This window comes from Gasterosteus aculeatus, chromosome 11 (assembly GCF_964276395.1).
Source record: "Gasterosteus aculeatus chromosome 11, fGasAcu3.hap1.1, whole genome shotgun sequence".
Taxonomy (NCBI): Eukaryota; Metazoa; Chordata; class Actinopteri; order Perciformes; family Gasterosteidae; genus Gasterosteus; species Gasterosteus aculeatus.
The window spans coordinates 15,883,635-15,899,666 of NC_135699.1; the positions used below are offsets into that span (position 1 = coordinate 15,883,635).

The 16,032-nt window shown below is 48.7% G+C and overlaps 1 protein-coding gene across 4 annotated transcripts; it reads right to left on the reverse strand.

Annotated features, from left to right (window-relative positions):
* Positions 1–946: 946 nt before the first annotated feature.
* ints1 (integrator complex subunit 1) lies at positions 947–15,034 on the reverse strand. Of its 4 annotated transcripts, none has more exons than XM_040190982.2 (48): positions 14,690–15,034; positions 14,189–14,248; positions 13,801–14,091; positions 13,516–13,712; positions 13,256–13,393; positions 13,012–13,171; positions 12,811–12,916; positions 12,553–12,739; positions 12,248–12,393; positions 12,021–12,162; positions 11,733–11,909; positions 11,536–11,644; positions 11,336–11,456; positions 11,157–11,234; positions 10,914–11,071; positions 10,636–10,732; positions 10,459–10,550; positions 10,290–10,350; positions 10,007–10,204; positions 9,687–9,816; positions 9,377–9,556; positions 9,093–9,242; positions 8,818–8,997; positions 8,616–8,720; positions 8,329–8,496; positions 7,973–8,084; positions 7,740–7,898; positions 7,507–7,653; positions 7,325–7,423; positions 7,041–7,165; positions 6,613–6,867; positions 6,366–6,525; positions 6,150–6,281; positions 5,897–6,065; positions 5,402–5,525; positions 5,183–5,298; positions 4,977–5,064; positions 4,630–4,871; positions 3,317–3,446; positions 3,100–3,233; positions 2,790–2,982; positions 2,568–2,692; positions 2,348–2,457; positions 2,090–2,203; positions 1,940–2,010; positions 1,756–1,847; positions 1,504–1,613; positions 947–1,425 (listed from the first exon to the last, which is right to left on the reverse strand). In XM_040190982.2, exons 2-48 carry the CDS (start codon positions 14,241–14,243, stop codon positions 1,310–1,312), a joined length of 6,549 nt encoding a protein of 2,182 aa, XP_040046916.2. In that variant the 5' UTR covers positions 14,244–14,248; positions 14,690–15,034; the 3' UTR covers positions 947–1,309. The 4 variants fall into 4 exon arrangements, with proteins under 4 accessions (XP_040046916.2, XP_040046915.2, XP_040046914.2 ...); XM_040190981.2 differs by having other exon boundaries at positions 5,402–5,528; XM_040190980.2 differs by having other exon boundaries at positions 8,607–8,720.
* Positions 15,035–16,032: the final 998 nt, after the last annotated feature.

Genomic DNA, 16,032 nt, shown 5'->3' on the forward strand with positions numbered 1-16,032 from the left:
CAAGGGTTGTTAACTTGTCAGTGGTCCGTCACACTATTCAACCCCCCCCCACTACTCCCTCGTTAGCTGTCATTCATCTCTGTTCCGCCTCACTGCTGCGCAGCCAATGAGAGGCTGGCGCCTGACCAAGAGCCCAGGCTGCAAAGACTTGTGTTGTAAGTTGATAGATAACCATAAACAGAGCTTTTGGGAAGTTATAGGACACCATACAGGTGCAATTAGCGCATCAGGCAGCAGAGGCATGATGGGTACGACATGTTTGGCTTTATGTGTGGAGTTTTTTATAGGAATGGATGAGCGAATATATTTAATATAAATAAAAAGTGATGTTGTCTGAGACGAGCTGCTATCAGCCGGCCAACCGCTCAGAACACCCGTTATTCTGAATGTGCGATGTTACTGACCCAGTGCAGGCAGGTAACCCCCCCCCCCCCCCCCCCGAGAAAACCTATGCTATGAGATCACATCACGTCTTCAAAGCACCTCAAGTGTTTCCATTGCATCACATTGTTCATTTGTGCGCTGCAGATGAAGAGCGAGCGAACACACGACAGCTGTTTCCAGTTTATGCTGATCCAAAAAAATCATTGGAATGAAATGAAAGGCCAGAAACCTTGTGGCATTTATATCGGAGTCTCTAAACTATTATTAACTACTATTAAGAAATGACCTGTTCTTGTGAGTAATATAAATCGTTCACAGTAACGGTTTGTCAGATCGGCGTGTCATTGTTAATAGTTTGATGGAATGAGGGAAAATAGAAGCAATACGTGTTGATGTGTGATGGCACGCAGTCCATACTGTTGATATCTTATATTCAAGCTGGCAAGCAAACACTAGTGTGCCGTTTTCCGACTACACATCAAGCGTTGCACTTTGTAATAAAGTATATTAGTAATTTAATAACTGCAGGAGAGCAAAAAACTCCCACACAAATGTCTGAAAATACAATAAAACCAAATGTTTTAATTAAAATGTAATTACTTTTTTAATACTTATATTACAATATTCATTATCATTTTGATATTCGGTGTTGCCTTCAACTGCTAATATATCACCTAATTATACCCCAATTCTTCTTATCTTTTAAATAATTGGTTAATCTATCATTATATCAGCTAAAAATGACTTGAACTCCTTCAGAAGCAATACATGTACTAATTGTACCATTATTAGAGAGCCACGCGGTTTATTAATAAGTGATGATCAAATTACAGCAATGTTTGAAGTAAAGGCAATCTAAAAAATGTAACTCTGGAATGCAGAAAATGATGAACGCTGTAGGAAGTGCCGCCGCGACGCTCTGCTGTTACGTCGTTGCCTCCATGTGAAGGACCTTCATGGACTCGGAGATCATTGAACTGGTGTCGATTTGTCCGTAGATGCCCACCAAAAAGGCCTTGTGGAGCAAGATGTCTGCGTGTTCTGTGAAGGAAAAGAGCACGGATGCGTGACTGGACTCTGGGTGTTGAATCACTGCCTGTCAAAGACGTCTTCTTCTACCTTGACAGAGCAGCACAAACTCTGGGAGATTCCTGAGAGCCGTTTGTACCACGTCGAAGTTGCCGCTGCCCATGCAGTACATGAAGGTTGGCAGGAAGTCTGTTGCTAGGCTGCAGCAGAGAAAACAGGTAAATAGTGACAAAATAAAAGCACGCAGACAGACGGCGTGAAGATGGACAGACTGATGGGAATCACTGCGCCGCACAATTCCCCTGTTGCTTCCTGCAAACGCTTTCTCTGCCGTCAACTCACCACGGATTGTTCTGTATGCAGCGCAGCGCCAGACCGAAGGCCATGTTCCGACACAACTCCTCGGCGGACGCCATGAGCCTCTGCAGGTCGTTCTAAAGCAGGGAAACAAAGCGCTGATTGAGGACTTGCACGCCGACGGGCCCCGCGGTTACCTCTGCTCCCTTTGTGGTTGCTCATGACTCACTATGAAGTACTGGATGATTTCTGGGCTCCTTCTAGACTTCTCATCCACCTCCGTCAACACTTCCAACACGTCTGAAGGGAAAAAAACAGCATGGTTACTTATTACGACACTGAAGAGATGCACACGTGTGTGCGGCAGTTTGTTTGTTACCCTCGACTGCTTCTCCTCTGGACATCTTCTTCAGGTACGTCGTCATGTCAGCCGCACTCAGGGAAACAGTGGCAGATATGTTGACTAGCGGCAGGGAACCGGTGGGCAGGTCGTCTGGCACCGAGCAGAAGAAATTAGTTTACCAAAGAGGGCGACGGTGTATTACATACAACACCACCAGCTAGGTGGACTGAACTGGTAATGTTTTGGTTTCTGTGCAAGCAACTGCATGAACTCAAGAGATCCTCCTGCGCTCACCATCTCCCTCCTCTGGCGCAACCTCTGCAGATGACCTCTTCACTGGCAGCGTGAGTCCCGCCAGCAGCGACTTCAGCTGAACCAGGTCGGGGTTTTCGGCACACAGACCCCTTGGGCAGTTGGAAGAGCAAAACTAAACCTCTAACAAAGCCTTTTTTTTCCCCAGTAAATAAAGTACAGTGATTTATAGTTTGCTAAAACCAAAAAGGGTCACACTCACTGCAAGATGGCAGAGTGCTTCTGTAAGTAGGGAATGGCGGCCGATGCAACGTGGGTGATGTACTTCTGTGTGAACTGCAGAAACTTGTTGATGAAGACCAACGGAGAACGAGTCCTCTGGAAGTTCTACGGGAGGAACGATGCACAAAACGCATATGAATATTGTCAAGAGATCCTGAGATCTAATCCAAGGTGAGGAGCTGCCGGCGCGCAAGTCGCCTACCCGGAGGACCTTCATAAATGACAGGAGGCAGTCCTGAAGCGCCATCTGGTGGTCGCTGTGGAAAACCAGCGGCTGAAGCAGCTCCAGGATGGCGAGCACGTTGCTAAAGAACGTCATGTGGTTTTGCTGCCTGAACTCCTGCATGTTCAGGTGAATGCGGCCGTGCAAGAGACCTGCAACCATAGGCAGGTGTCTGAGGGTGGGGGGGGAGGGGGGGGGGGACAAGGAAAGGAAGAAACGCGTTAAAGTCGGCGTACGTCGACCAAACCCTAAAGCTCTGCTGCGCACTGGGTACCAACTGGTTTCCCACCTGAGCAAAAGGACAGGGTGCGACACGGCCAGCTTCCTGCAAGCGAGGTTGGCATCAGACACGCGGCCCTCCACCGACTTTGAGTCTCCTATATCGGCGAGCAGGTTGACCAGACGATGCACCAGGACGTCGAGCTGGGAAAGAGGCAGAAAATAAGTGTGCGCGCGCCGCACTGCGACTCCGTAGCTCAGACAGCGAGCCGGGATACGATGTTTACCTTGCAGCTGCTGCCGTCTGCGGCCCCCCCGCTGCTGAAGGTGCCTTCAGGCAGGGTGACGTGCTGGATGACCTCGGGGAAGTGCAAATAGATCTGCAGCAGCAAGTTCTGGCACCGCTTGCTCATCGCACTGAGAGAGAGAGAGGACAAACACAATGGGACGTATGCAACACATTCCCCTTTAGGGGAAACACATTTGATTTATTGGTGGCCGAGACGGTTCGGCTGTTAAAGCTCGGTGAACAAAACGACCGTGAAGCCTAAATGTTATCGAGTAGTGTAGCGTGGCGGTATTTAAGTGGCGGTGACTGGTTAACCAATTTTGAGAAGCCACAGAACTGTTTGTCACAGCTTTTAAACTGGAGTTGGCTTCACTTTATAGTGGGAAAACAAAGCAAACAATGTCCCCAGTTTGACTGAGGAATTACCTCCGGATTCTCTTCTCCATCTCTTTCAACGGGTTGTGAACAGAGCTGACATCACATCACGGATTAGAGAATGATGAAGCACTTTTCTAATGTTTGTCTACCAGCTGAGATAAGTCATGTAAACCAGTACGAACTGGGCACATGAGCAGTGTAATATCATCCGAAGGCTCTTGCCTTGAAGTAACTGTGGCTTCACAAAATCCTTTAAGGCTCTTGTAAGACTCGAGTGATGTTCTCTCCGCTAACTGAGGAGATTCATTACAGCTGTGAATTAAGCAAATCAGAGCGACCTTGACCGAGAGTAAAGAGTCTGCTTGTTGTTCAAGAGTTGGTGTGTAATCGCAATAAACAACAGCTTATTCCCAAGAAGAACGCGCAACGTAGAACGCCGTGTTTATTCAACACAAGGCCAAAAGCCTTTACTTTCAACATGTTGTTATCCGGCCGTATATTCACCAGCAACAATTTGACCAGACAGATTAGCTGTACTTAAAATACTGTAATTCAGAAGCTAATTTTGCTTGACCTTGGCCAAGGTTTCCTCATTAAAGTGGCTTAATAAGCAGAGACATATTCATGAAAGGAGGGTTTGCCTCCACAAAGAGTTGTACCCTGATCTCTGACAGCCGAGTCCGAGCAGGAACTCACAACACGGACGAGTTTGGAGCTTCAGCCTTAATCCTCTCGGCTTCACTGTAACGCACTGAGCTTTTAGGGAGATCACAGTACAGACGACTTCTGCTGGTTTTAATTTCACACCAATAGACCTAATTATGGAGTTTTCCCTGGTCCACAGCACAGAGAAGGAAAACCTAGTGCAATTTACCCCAAGGACTGTGCGTGTTTATGAAACCGTAGGTCAAAAGGTGATGAGATACAGCGTACCTGTCCTCCCATTTCTTTGTGCAGTTGATGAGGTACTCGGAGACTTTCTTAATGTTTTCTAGCTCCCCGCTGCAGTAGGAGTGAAGGAGGGGGAGCCTGGACTGGATGAGGGAGCAGGAGGTCTGGTCCAAGCTCCTTTTGTCATCGTCGCGACTGTTGAGCTCCGACTCGGACAGGATCAGGTCCACCAGGCTGATGAGCTCTTCAGAACGGAGCCTCAGCACAAACTTCTCGGTTTTCTTCTGCAAAAGAAAAGATGAATCAAGCAGAAAGAACTCGCTGGCTTCCATCTCAGCAAAGAGGCCGGAGATCAACTGGGGACCTTGTCCCTGGACTTTTGATCTTACTTGAGGGATCTTCTGGTCGCGGCCCTGCCAGATGCGCGGGATGTGGCTACAGGCCCACAGGAAATCAAGCGCCGATGATGGGTCAAGTCTGGAGGATGTTACACAGACATGCTCAATAAAATCTCATGCATCGATGAAACAAAAACATATCACACCACAAAACATTGCTTGACAACATGTTACTAAAAAAAAACAAATAGGTGTACTTGTAGTCTCTGCGCTTGCTGAGAAGAGCGCTGATGCACTGCAGGAGGGTCGACCAGTTTGACTGATGTGTAAGCAGGGCCAAAAGATACGGCCGGTAGGCAGGGGTTCCTCTTGACTGAAATGGAGAAACGGCAGGAGAGGAAGCATCAGGAATGACTTCACTGTCAAATGTTCGGTATTTCTGGAGGTGCATCATCTGCGGGTGACGCTCATCCTACCCGGTTCAGGGCGAACAGCAGTTTCTGCTGAAGTTCTGGACACACTGAAGTGACCTCAGGGTCGAGATGCTCGAGCCAATCGACCAGCAGTCCGGAGCTCAGTCCTGACTTTGTCACCTCGGTGCTGCTGGAAAAGGTGGAGCTTGAAAGGTCACCTTTTTATGGAGAGTCTGACCTGAACTGCAGTCTTAATCAAGACCTCAGACTACGACTAACAACAAACAAAACCGTATTCTCCACAAATAAAATCACTACATATTTGTATTCAGTAAGTATCTGCCCTTGTGGCAGCAATTCTTTAAAGTCAGTGTAAAGCTGCAAAACCAATCAAACCTTTTCGAACCAAATCCAAAAGCAGTTTTGAATACGAGGCCACAGACAGCAAACGCGCTTGGTTATTTGTTTTGTCACAGAAAGCCGTGTTTGTCATTGAGTCCCGTCAAATATAAATCCTTCTTGCATGACTGGAAAGGCAAACGGAATTGCGGTTCTCACTTGTTAGAATCCACTTCCTTTTTCACAGATCGCTCCTCGCTTTCCTGAAGCAGCAAGGAAATCACCGTGGCAACCGGGCCAGCTGTCCCGGTCTGGGTACCAACGGTCATCAGCAGAGACAGAAGCTCCTCCAAATACGGCGACCGCACGTCCATCAGCCCTTGTAACACTGGAATGGAATTTAAAAAATAAAAAAAAACATTTGAAATGCTCACTTCAAATACAATGCACATTGTCATCAGAGAGTTAGTACCTTTCCCAATGAGCTCTGGTTCAGCGTTACATCGCTCGCCGGACTTCAGCATCGCAATGACGGCTATCAGGGGCGGTTCGATGTCTCTGCGATAAGCCAAAGCCTCAGCCAGGTGGAGGAAACCTGAACGCACTGCGAGGCAGAAGCTCTCGTCACTCGCTGACCACAAACAAACGAACCAACGCTGCGGGAGGCGGAAAGGATGGAGGGGCTCACCGTCACTGTGCCGGTGTTTGTTAGAGTTCTGACCAGCGAAGGATTTCAGCAGAGTCTTCAGTGGTCCCGCCTCCACGGTGGGGTTCTCTAGCCAGATTAGCATCTCGAGAATGACCTTCAGGAAGAGCGAGGAGAAAGCCGCGTCCTGGGACACGAGGCGCTGCGAGAGACCGGATCACGATGAGCCTTCTGTAGAATGTTTTAGGACTCAGCATGGAACGAAACACTGGTCAGAAGCCGGCCTTACTTGGTAGAGGTGGAGTTGGCGCATGAGGGGACAGGACAGGGCGTGGCTTTGGTGCATCGACATGACAATAGCCCCCGCGTGAGTCGAGGTCAGCAGGGCGGCGAAGGCGCGCAGGAGCATCAACGCCAGCCCTCCCGGCTCAATGTGGCCCTGCTTGGCGCGCATCAGCTCCTTGGCGAGGGCCTGCTGCAAGGCCAGAGAGAGCTGGCTGGGGGGGGGGCCGTGCCAGCGAGGGTCCACTTTCAACGGGAATATCTGTGAGAGCAAAGGTTAGAGAAACGGGTCAGTTTGATAAGGTGATAAAACTTTTACTCGGGTTCTTTCTCGAGTAATGAGACGTCTTTGCCCACAGAGTTGTATTTTCATCCAAAAAGTTTGAATGAGAAAAATAATCAGAAATAATAAAAAAAAAAGTTTGAAAATCCCACCTGAAGCAACATGCTGGTGAGATCGTCATCAGGCCTGACTTCAGGAAGCTGACTGGCTGCTCTCATCTTCACAGAGCTGTGGGGCGTTTCCACGGTAACTTTGGCCTTACTTGTTTCCGCCGAATCTGTCAGATGTTGCCAGGACATGGACGGACTTCATTTATTTGCTTTCATTTTGTCACTTTACATTGTGCGGTACGTTATCTAAGATAATGTGCCACAAAAAAGGAATGTCAAATGGTAAGTAAGTGAGATAAGTAAGTTATAACACCAAACACACCAACCTCTATTTGGAGGGAGAGAAGAGCTCAGTAATGAGTGGAACGTGTGCCCCCCAGTGGCCCCTCGCTCATGCTGCACTTCCACCAGGTGGGCCATGTAGTCTAATGCAGGAAAAAATACAAAAATGAGATCAAATTTCCTGCACCCAAAATGTCCTATGGTAGGAAATCTGCTGCACTCTTACGCTTGTCCATGATGTTCTGCTCCAGGGTCTCTGTGTCGTGAGAGACCGCCTGGTCCAAGTACTGCAGCAGTTTACTCATGCTGGACACAGGAATGCCAAAGGACTGCACAAACAGCAGCAGCTGCTGGGACTCCAGGTCTTGTAAAGCTGAGGGAGAACATGCATTACTCAGTTAGCAAGTAAATATGTATTTACATGGAGACCCTGCACATTGTGATGTTATTTAGTTATACCTGCATCAACTAATCGAGAAACCTCCGATCGGATCATTCTCAGTTTCAACCAATCAGGGAGCAGAAGGGCCTCTTCTGAGGTGTCCACCAGGAAGGCGGTCGGTAGAGGTTTCTTGTCGGGAAACCAAATGTCTAACAGAGCGTAGAAATCGCTCTCTCCTGTAACAATACACAACGGTGAACATGTGCTACGTGGCGTCTTCAGCGTGGAACTGCAGAGTTAGCAGGACTACCTTTGGGGGGGCCCAGCGTCAGCAGGATAACCATCGCATGAACAACAAGAATGTGCATTGTGGCGGTCTCTCCTGTGGTCCAGCGCAGAAACACCTGGTCCTGAGACTCTGACTGGGGGGGGGAGCACAAGTTTAAGGCTTTTTTTTGCTTACAGACGACAGACTTGAAATAATATTCAAATGCAGATGAAATTGTGTTTGCAGCTACTATAAAATATATTTTAAAAATCTGCTCAATTTGTTTCATTTATTTGTTTAATCACAGGAGGTTCTGTAACTTTAATCTTGGCTTTCTCAGCTTTTAAAATAGTACCAATGTAACTGTAGTTCAGTTGGTAGCTCCTAGCGATGCTCACCCAGCTGTAAAGATCCTCGCCCTCTTTGGTCTTTCTCATCCTCTTGATGTACGCAGAGAAGATGGTGAGGAAAGCACTGAGCACGGCGTCGGACTCGGGCCTGCCGGAGTGTCTGGAGAACAGGCTGTTCATGATGGTGGAGCGCTCGACGATTAATCGGGCAACGTCCTGCGGAGAGCATTTGGGCATCACATTCACTTCAGGGGGGGCTGCTCAACAAAATAAACTCAAGGCAGATCCAATGAGAGCATGTAATGTGATTAACGTAAGTGACTCGCCGTGATTACCAGGGCCAGGTCATTATGAGAAGCCTGCTCCTCGACTGGTGCATGCTGGGAAAGGTAGATGAGATAGGCACTGATCGTCTGCGGATCGGTCTCCATATGAATGGCCTGTGAGAAGGCAAACAGACACAGACACATCGGTCATTGATCATCCTTAGAGGTTTCTTCCTGGCTGCGGACAGTTTACTGCTGCGTGGACACGGACCTGCTGCAGAGCGGTGGACGTCATGCCTCTGACGCTGTCAAACAAGGGGAGCTTTGGGAGGTCCTGTAGCAGCCACTGGTACCCTGGCAAGAGCTCAGCATCTGTGGAGTCTTCCTCCATGGGCTGATCCCGCTCGTCTCCATCTTTCAAGCCTCCTTCACTCAGCACCAATGACAAACCCTACACATAACATGCAAACGGGTGAAAGGAGCCGGGTTTAAACAGTAACACGATGCAACCTGAGAATTTCTTTCTTCTGCCTCCCAACACGGTACCTTCATGGCCAGGACTCTGGATGCCACCTGAGAAGAGCTGAGACGACGCAGAAAGTAGTCCAGCACTTCACACGTGGTCTGTTCGTCAGCCTTAGGACCTAACAGAAGATCCTGGAGCCGTCCAAGGAGCTGCCTCTGCTTTTGCTGTCTCTAACAGGAGAACAGATGAGAATACAGAATTATTCAGTCGGTGATAAGCTAAACAAACATTGTGCATGAATGTAGCATCTAAATTGAAGCCCAACGGTGAATTAACATCATTTCAGTTGTTGTAATCAGCATACTTGTCTCTTCTTGGCTTTTTGCTCTTTGCTTTCTCCTTCATCGCCGTCCTCTATTGGCAGATTGTCATCAGCAGCGTCATGCAGAAGAAATTCACACAGGCACTGCACAGGCAGCACGTCCAGGGACCCCTCACTGGACTGGACCAAATCCGCCAACCACGGCATGGACTGAGAGGAGCCCTGTGCAGGATTAATGTGTACTTCAGTTACAGGATGCAAACTGCACACAACGGCCTATAAGTCAGTATGTTTGAACAGGTTTCCAAACACAGAATCACATGCTTGTTGTAGTGCGGTGTGTCCACATCACCTGTCTCTGGATGATGTTGAGGAGGAAGTCTGGGTTGCGACTGCGGCAAAGGAGATGACCGAGGCGCAGAGACTGGTTGAGGGTTTTCACCTGCTCCTGGATCTGGGGAGGAGGTCGGCGAGGAGGGCCCCTGAACACAAACAAAGAGCATGAACCCATCCGGGTGGAGCGAAGACGTTCACTAACCTCCACCCCCCACTCCCCCTTCAATCTACACAAAGTGGAGGTTGTTGGAGAAGTGTCAAGATCCAACGTGACTTCTTAAACGAGCCATTTCCTTGGTTACAAGAGGCTTTGTGTTAATTCTCTTGGATTCTTACTGTGGATCCAGGCTGGTAAGCTGAGACAACAGCAAGCTGTTGCTCTCTGTGATGGTCTGTTTGGTGGAGGCGGCGGCCAAGTGGCTCTCGAAGGCCAGGATCTCCTGCTTCTCTCGCTGCGAGAGCTGCAGCTCCCTGTTGATCATCTCCGTCTTTGTGTCCTCGTCCGCAATGGTGCATGGCGGGTAGCTGTAGTTACTGTGGAGACAGAGAGAGGTGTTAAAAAAAGGTTTCCAGTGTTATTAGCCAGGAACTGTCGTATCAGATGACGACCGCCACTCACTTTGTCATAACCATCTCCATGAGCATTTTCAGGGTCGGATAGCCATCCCAGGCGGCCAGACCTAACGGAAAAACAATCAGACAAATTATCATTACGGTTACATAATTGCTTAGTAGTAGTTAAGTGTAGCTACTCTGTGGTGCAGAATAGAAGACAAGAAGTTCTGTACCTATTTTCTGAGGGTTAAACGCAGCCACCACGAGCAGCAGCAGCCACGCCTTCCAATACAGTGCAGATATGGCCAGATTTGGGTGCTGGTACCTAAAACATTGAGGGTTATTTGTTATTTCTGTGTTACAGTGTTAACTGTATGAGCTGAAGGTTTTTTTAAAGACGGTTGAAGTACCCTGCAGGCAGCTGAATGTTCTCTGGGTGGTGGTATGTGCACAGATTCAGCACTGCATCAATGAGCTGGATCCTCTCCACTCTCAGGACGTCCAGATCTATTTAGAAAGAAACAATATGTCGGCTCTGTGGGTTTCAAGAATCATGCCAAGTAGTAGCAAATTAACTACAAGCGTATTTCCTTCTTTCCTATCGGAGGCACCTATTCTTCCAGAGCGTAACACACACAGCTTTAACCGGGATCATAAAGCGCGACAGCATGAGAGGATCCTCACTCACCATCAGACTGAACTCCAGCGGCCCTCTTCACCAGGTGGTCTGCTAGCTCCATGGCGTCGGCCGGGCCCAGGGGCAGGTCACGTGACAGCCCGATCACCAGAATGCGCATCAGCGTGTCCTCCAGCAGAGGCACCTCGGAGCAGAGGCGCAGGAAGAAACTGAGGAGGAATTTACACAGAATGCCGCGGTGAGGTAACTGGAGAAAACACGGCTCCTTCTGAATAATAGTGGAGGAACGCTCACTTCCGGTCACTCTCTGGAGGCCAGTTGTCCCACTTGTAGTACGTCTCCGGTTGTTCTGTGAACAGCACTTTGTGAAGGCTGCAGACATGAAAGAGGTGGTTCACATATGAAGTGGCTGAAAACATGCTTAGCTTGTGTAGTTTTAACAATAAACACATCAAATGCACGCAGATACCAACCAGTGAACATAGTCTTTTGCGCCCACTTTGCTGATAGTGGGAACCACGGTGTGGAGCCACCACACCGCATCTCTCTGGATGGAAGCGATCTGATTCTGAAAGGACCTCAGGCTCTCCAGATCTGTCACGAAGCAGACGCGCGTTTAAGACAAAGTCCGCCATGCGTACGACGGTTTAGATAGATAATGCACAGCACTGACTCTTCTTCTCTCCTTTGTCCCACGCGATGCCCGACTCTTTGACCTGAGCGGTGATGCCCAACATCATGGAGACGGTCAGCAAATCGGTCACCTGGATAACGAAACGCTCCTGAGGGGGGAGCCAGAGATAAAGAGTCCAGAGTGAAGGCATGAAGATTAAAGCTGAAAACTACGGAGGGATTTTCACAAACGCGTACTTTGAACTCCAATTCCACATAGGTGGTCTCCTTCCTCTCCTGCATTAAACCGAAGCAGAAGGACTGGAAGTTGATCTCGTGCTTGGTCTGTTTGATGATCTCTCTCAGCAGCGCTCGGGAGGCCCGGAGGTAGTCGTCCTTGTTGGTCAGCAGGTCCTGGAACACCATCGCCAAGAACTACGGACACAACAGAAGAACAACAACGTGGATTTTTAGGAAAACACCAGAATTGAAACACTAATGACTGATTGCAATAGCAAGACTATTTCAAAAGGTTTATGGTTTGACCTTTGGACCCTGATCTGGGCTGTGCTGCAGCACCGTGTGGAGGACTTGCATGTTGTTGGGATTCCTGGCGTTGGACAGCTCATTGAAGATCACCAGCTTCACCATCGTGGCCAGGTTGTCTCTGTTAGCATTGAGCAGCTCCCTGCAGAATCACGGCCAAAGTACCAGTGAGTGGAGGCCGCTGCCTGCAACCAGTTAGGAGTGAGACAGAAGGAGGCTCCACCGACCTGACACACAGCATGTAGTGGTTCAGGAGGACTTTGGGCTTGAGTCGGATCTTGATCAGATTGGAGATCACCTCCATGTCGTCTGCTCCCTGGGTGTTGCAGTTCATGCATAGAGACATGAGGAGGTCTTGAGCCGGTCGAGTCAGCTGTGCAGAAAAAAAAAAAAGAGTTGATAATCTTCGTCAGATGTTCACAAAAACATCCTATATGGATACATATTATTTACTGTATTTGATTAAGGGTTGTGGACAGACAGCACGTCAGATGAGCCACTTAGAAATTGTTCCACGACATTTCGGACTCACTTTTGGGTTCTGGAGCCACATCTCCAGCCTCTGCACGGCCATGAGCCGAGCCTCTCTGTAGCCACACGTGGCCGTGAGCAGACGCAGCAGGTTCCGTGACACGTTGTCCATCGGCTGCCTGCGGTTCAACTGATCCCGGAGGACGTCGAGCACGTAGTCCTCCACGCTCTCAGCCAGTTCTTCATACCTACAGAACCCCACGGTCACGACAAGGCATTTGTGATAATATAATACAACAACGTCTGTATGGGTCCGTACCTCGGCATCATCTGCCCTTCGTCCTCGGGGCTGAGTTTCTCCTCAGCTATCAGCAGTTCCGCCTGGCTGTCGTCCTCCTCGGGGGTCGAGGGATGAGGGCTGCTACCTAAACAAAAGCCGCATTCGCGCTCAGCACTTCCTCCCCTTGTTGCTGACACCTCACGGCAAACAAACCGCAGGGTTTTCCTAGAGGAACTGTACCTGCACTGAGATCGCCGGCCGAGCGGCCGGTATCCGCCTGCAGCAGCATGCTCTTTGGGGGGATCTTCGTTCCAAAAGCCGTCTGAATGTTGTCAACAAAGTTCTTACAGTGGGAACTGTCAACCCAGATTCTTTCCCCCAGGGAGTCCTCGATGTACACCTGGAAATACATTTTTACATTAACACACTGCATCAAAACTCTTATATAGCTAAATAGAGGATTTATAAAAGAGGGGATTGTAACCTTTACGAAGATCTCCGGCCAGTTCTCATCCTCCTCGTAGGCTGCCATCAGCAAATTGCAAGCGAGAACAGACACAAGGCTGTTCCCTTTGGCTTTAAAGTTGATCGAGGCATCCCGGCGCAGGAGGCTGCACAAGGCCTTTTGACAAAGGCGAGACAGGTGGAGAGCGACAGAAATCCAGTCAAATTCAAACATCTGTAGGGTTCAAGTTGGGGAGGATTTCTTTGCCAGGCTGACACAATGTCAAAGAGAAATATTACCTCAATAATTCCCTCAGTGGCAAATACGTTGGGTTTGATTTTGGCCAGGAACATGAGACTGAGGTACAGCGTTATGTCCGGCTTGGCTCTATTCATCTTCAGCTGTTTCACCGCTCCACACAGCAGCCCCTCGATGCGATCATCATTTCCCTCAGACTCCGACGCCTCGATCTCATCGAGAAGAACTGCAGGAGACACTACGATAAAACAGGAGGAGGTTTAGTTGTTTGGCCAGGTTTGCATTTTTTTTGAAGCTCGTAAAACCACACAGAGCCATTGATTCACCTTCAATCGGTATCACCGAGGGCTCCTTTATCGACGGCGAAATCGCCCTCTTGTCCACAGCTGCGGCATCGACGAGTCGTCCCAGAACACTGACCGGAGGGGTGGTGGACAGTTTGGGCCGCTTGGCGAGGCCGGACAGACCCGTTGAAGAGGGCAGCGCGGAGGACGTCTCTCGCTTGCGGTCAGCTGGTAGGTTTGTGGATGCCGGCTTCAGCAGGACCGCGGGGGCTTTGGCCTCCCCACCCTGGCTCTTTGATCCAAGGGCAATGAAATCTCCCGGGGGAGGGTGACCTGGGAGGAGCAGATGTCACAAGAAGTTGTGATTTCATCCTGCTTTGGTAGCACCATCAAACCCACAGGTAGGAGGACTCCGGGGGGGACATCGTACCTGATGGTTTTGCAGCATTGGGGCGTCTGAGAGTTGCAGGCTTTGGACGATTCATCTCGACTAATGGGCACAAGTCAAAGCCAAATTAACAGCAAGTTGAGAAGAAAACGAGGAGATGCACAAGTTAGCAAACGTAGAACACACTTGTTTAACTAATAACTATAGCTGTCATAACTGGCTGCAGCCAGTTAACCGCTAAACCTGAACTCACTAACGTTACTACTACATAGAAAACACAAACACCGTTACAGACCAAAAGGACTGTTCAATTATTGCGTCGGTAACGTACAATACGTTAAATATTGAGCAAATGGTTAGCTAGGCTAACGACAACAGACACAGCAAGCGGTAAATGTGTTAGCTGTTAGCCACTTTAGCTAGCTGGTAGGTGTGAACCGCAGCACTGAGGGAACTGAGCACCTCCGACTGACGCGTACATTTAAATCACATTATTCAGCCTCATCTAACGGGTCGTGGTTTTAACCTCAGCGTTGCACTTACAACAAATGCGTTATCCAACCCAGAAGCTACCACGTAGCCAGAGCCATGACGGCTTCTTCTTCTTCTTCTTTTTCTTCCTTCTTCTCTTTCTTCTTCGCTGAATGAACGCTGCTCGCTAACAAAAGGCCAAAGTGGTTGTTGCCGCCACCTCAACACCAGGAGGTGTCATTTGACGTTGTTTGTCAAAAGAAAACCGAAAGCAGTCGACTCGACACAATACCAAGTAGAAGGGATGCGTCTACTTTGCATCCAAACGCCGTAATCAAAAGTACTTGCTGTGTATGTTTTTAGCATTGTATCTCGAGTTGTAATGGCGCTTAAAACCTTTACTTTGAAATTGTTTACCGGAAACACGACTCGCGTATATGCAGCTTGATGTCTGCCGCTGCAGCCGCTCACTATGGCCACAAGAGGGAAGCAAATGCCGGCATTAAATTAAGGCATCCGCCTCAGCGGCATTAAGCCTCGTCTCACGCGTCAGGCCGACACAGAAGTGCCGCATAATTCGCTTTGACCAACATTAAACTGTTGATTGTAAACGTTGTAATGCTGCCAAATGGCCACCAGAGAGAAGCGTGCGCTGTTGCTAAGAAGCCCCGATACGAAGCCCCGTGGAACGTCCTCTGGTGGCCACAGCGGGTAACTGCAGTGTTAAGTTAGATAGAATAGTGTTATGAAGTTCCGGTCAACACTTTCAGTGTAAAACTAAAAACTAACCTTTAGCGCAAAACCAAAAATTGAACTGAATATATAGATATTTAGCTATGCAATGTGGCCACTGGGAGGCACTAGCGGCTCATTAATCACTATGAACGAATTAACTAAGCCCCCCCACCCCACCCCCTTGGTAACGTCCATGTTTAGTTCATTCCTCAAACATTGGCCAGAACTTTTTAACAACTTTTTGTGTAAGCAGCACTGCGATCCAATGGTTTTACGCTTTTAGAGACTTCCAGAGCCAGCAGGGCCCGATCCAGCTGCTGCCACCACTGCAGCAAACCTCCGTGTTCCTTTCCATGCAGCCCCAACTTGCCAGATGGTTACGTAAAGTGTTTTCAAATGAAACACATTTCAGTGACATCAGGGGAATGTTGAGTCGATGTTGGAAATTAAATCTGGTGTTATGAGGGAAGTTTAACAATCTGCAAAAACAAACCCATGTACTTCTAAAATGACGTTGGGTCCAAACTGTGCCAGAGGCAGATGTGTTGTGTCAGGCCTCCTCGGCTTGCTTCTCCTCATCGCAATTAAGGGAGCGAAATGTGGTCCAGGGTTAATGTTTGTGTCCAACGTGAGTACGCAATATAATTATTCAGTCCTTTATGTCACTAATAATACGTATT

Coding starts and splice junctions, on each gene's coding strand:
- ints1 (XM_040190977.2), bottom strand. CDS start 14,243: ATGAATCGTCCAAAGCCTGCAACTCTCAGACGCCCCAATGCTGCAAAA. Junction 9,243..9,376: donor AAAAAGCCAAGAAGAGACAA/GTATGCTGATTA, acceptor TTCTCCTGTTAG/AGACAGCAAAAGCAGAGGCA. Junction 7,654..7,739: donor TTCTCGATTAGTTGATGCAG/GTATAACTAAAT, acceptor GTTCTCCCTCAG/CTTTACAAGACCTGGAGTCC.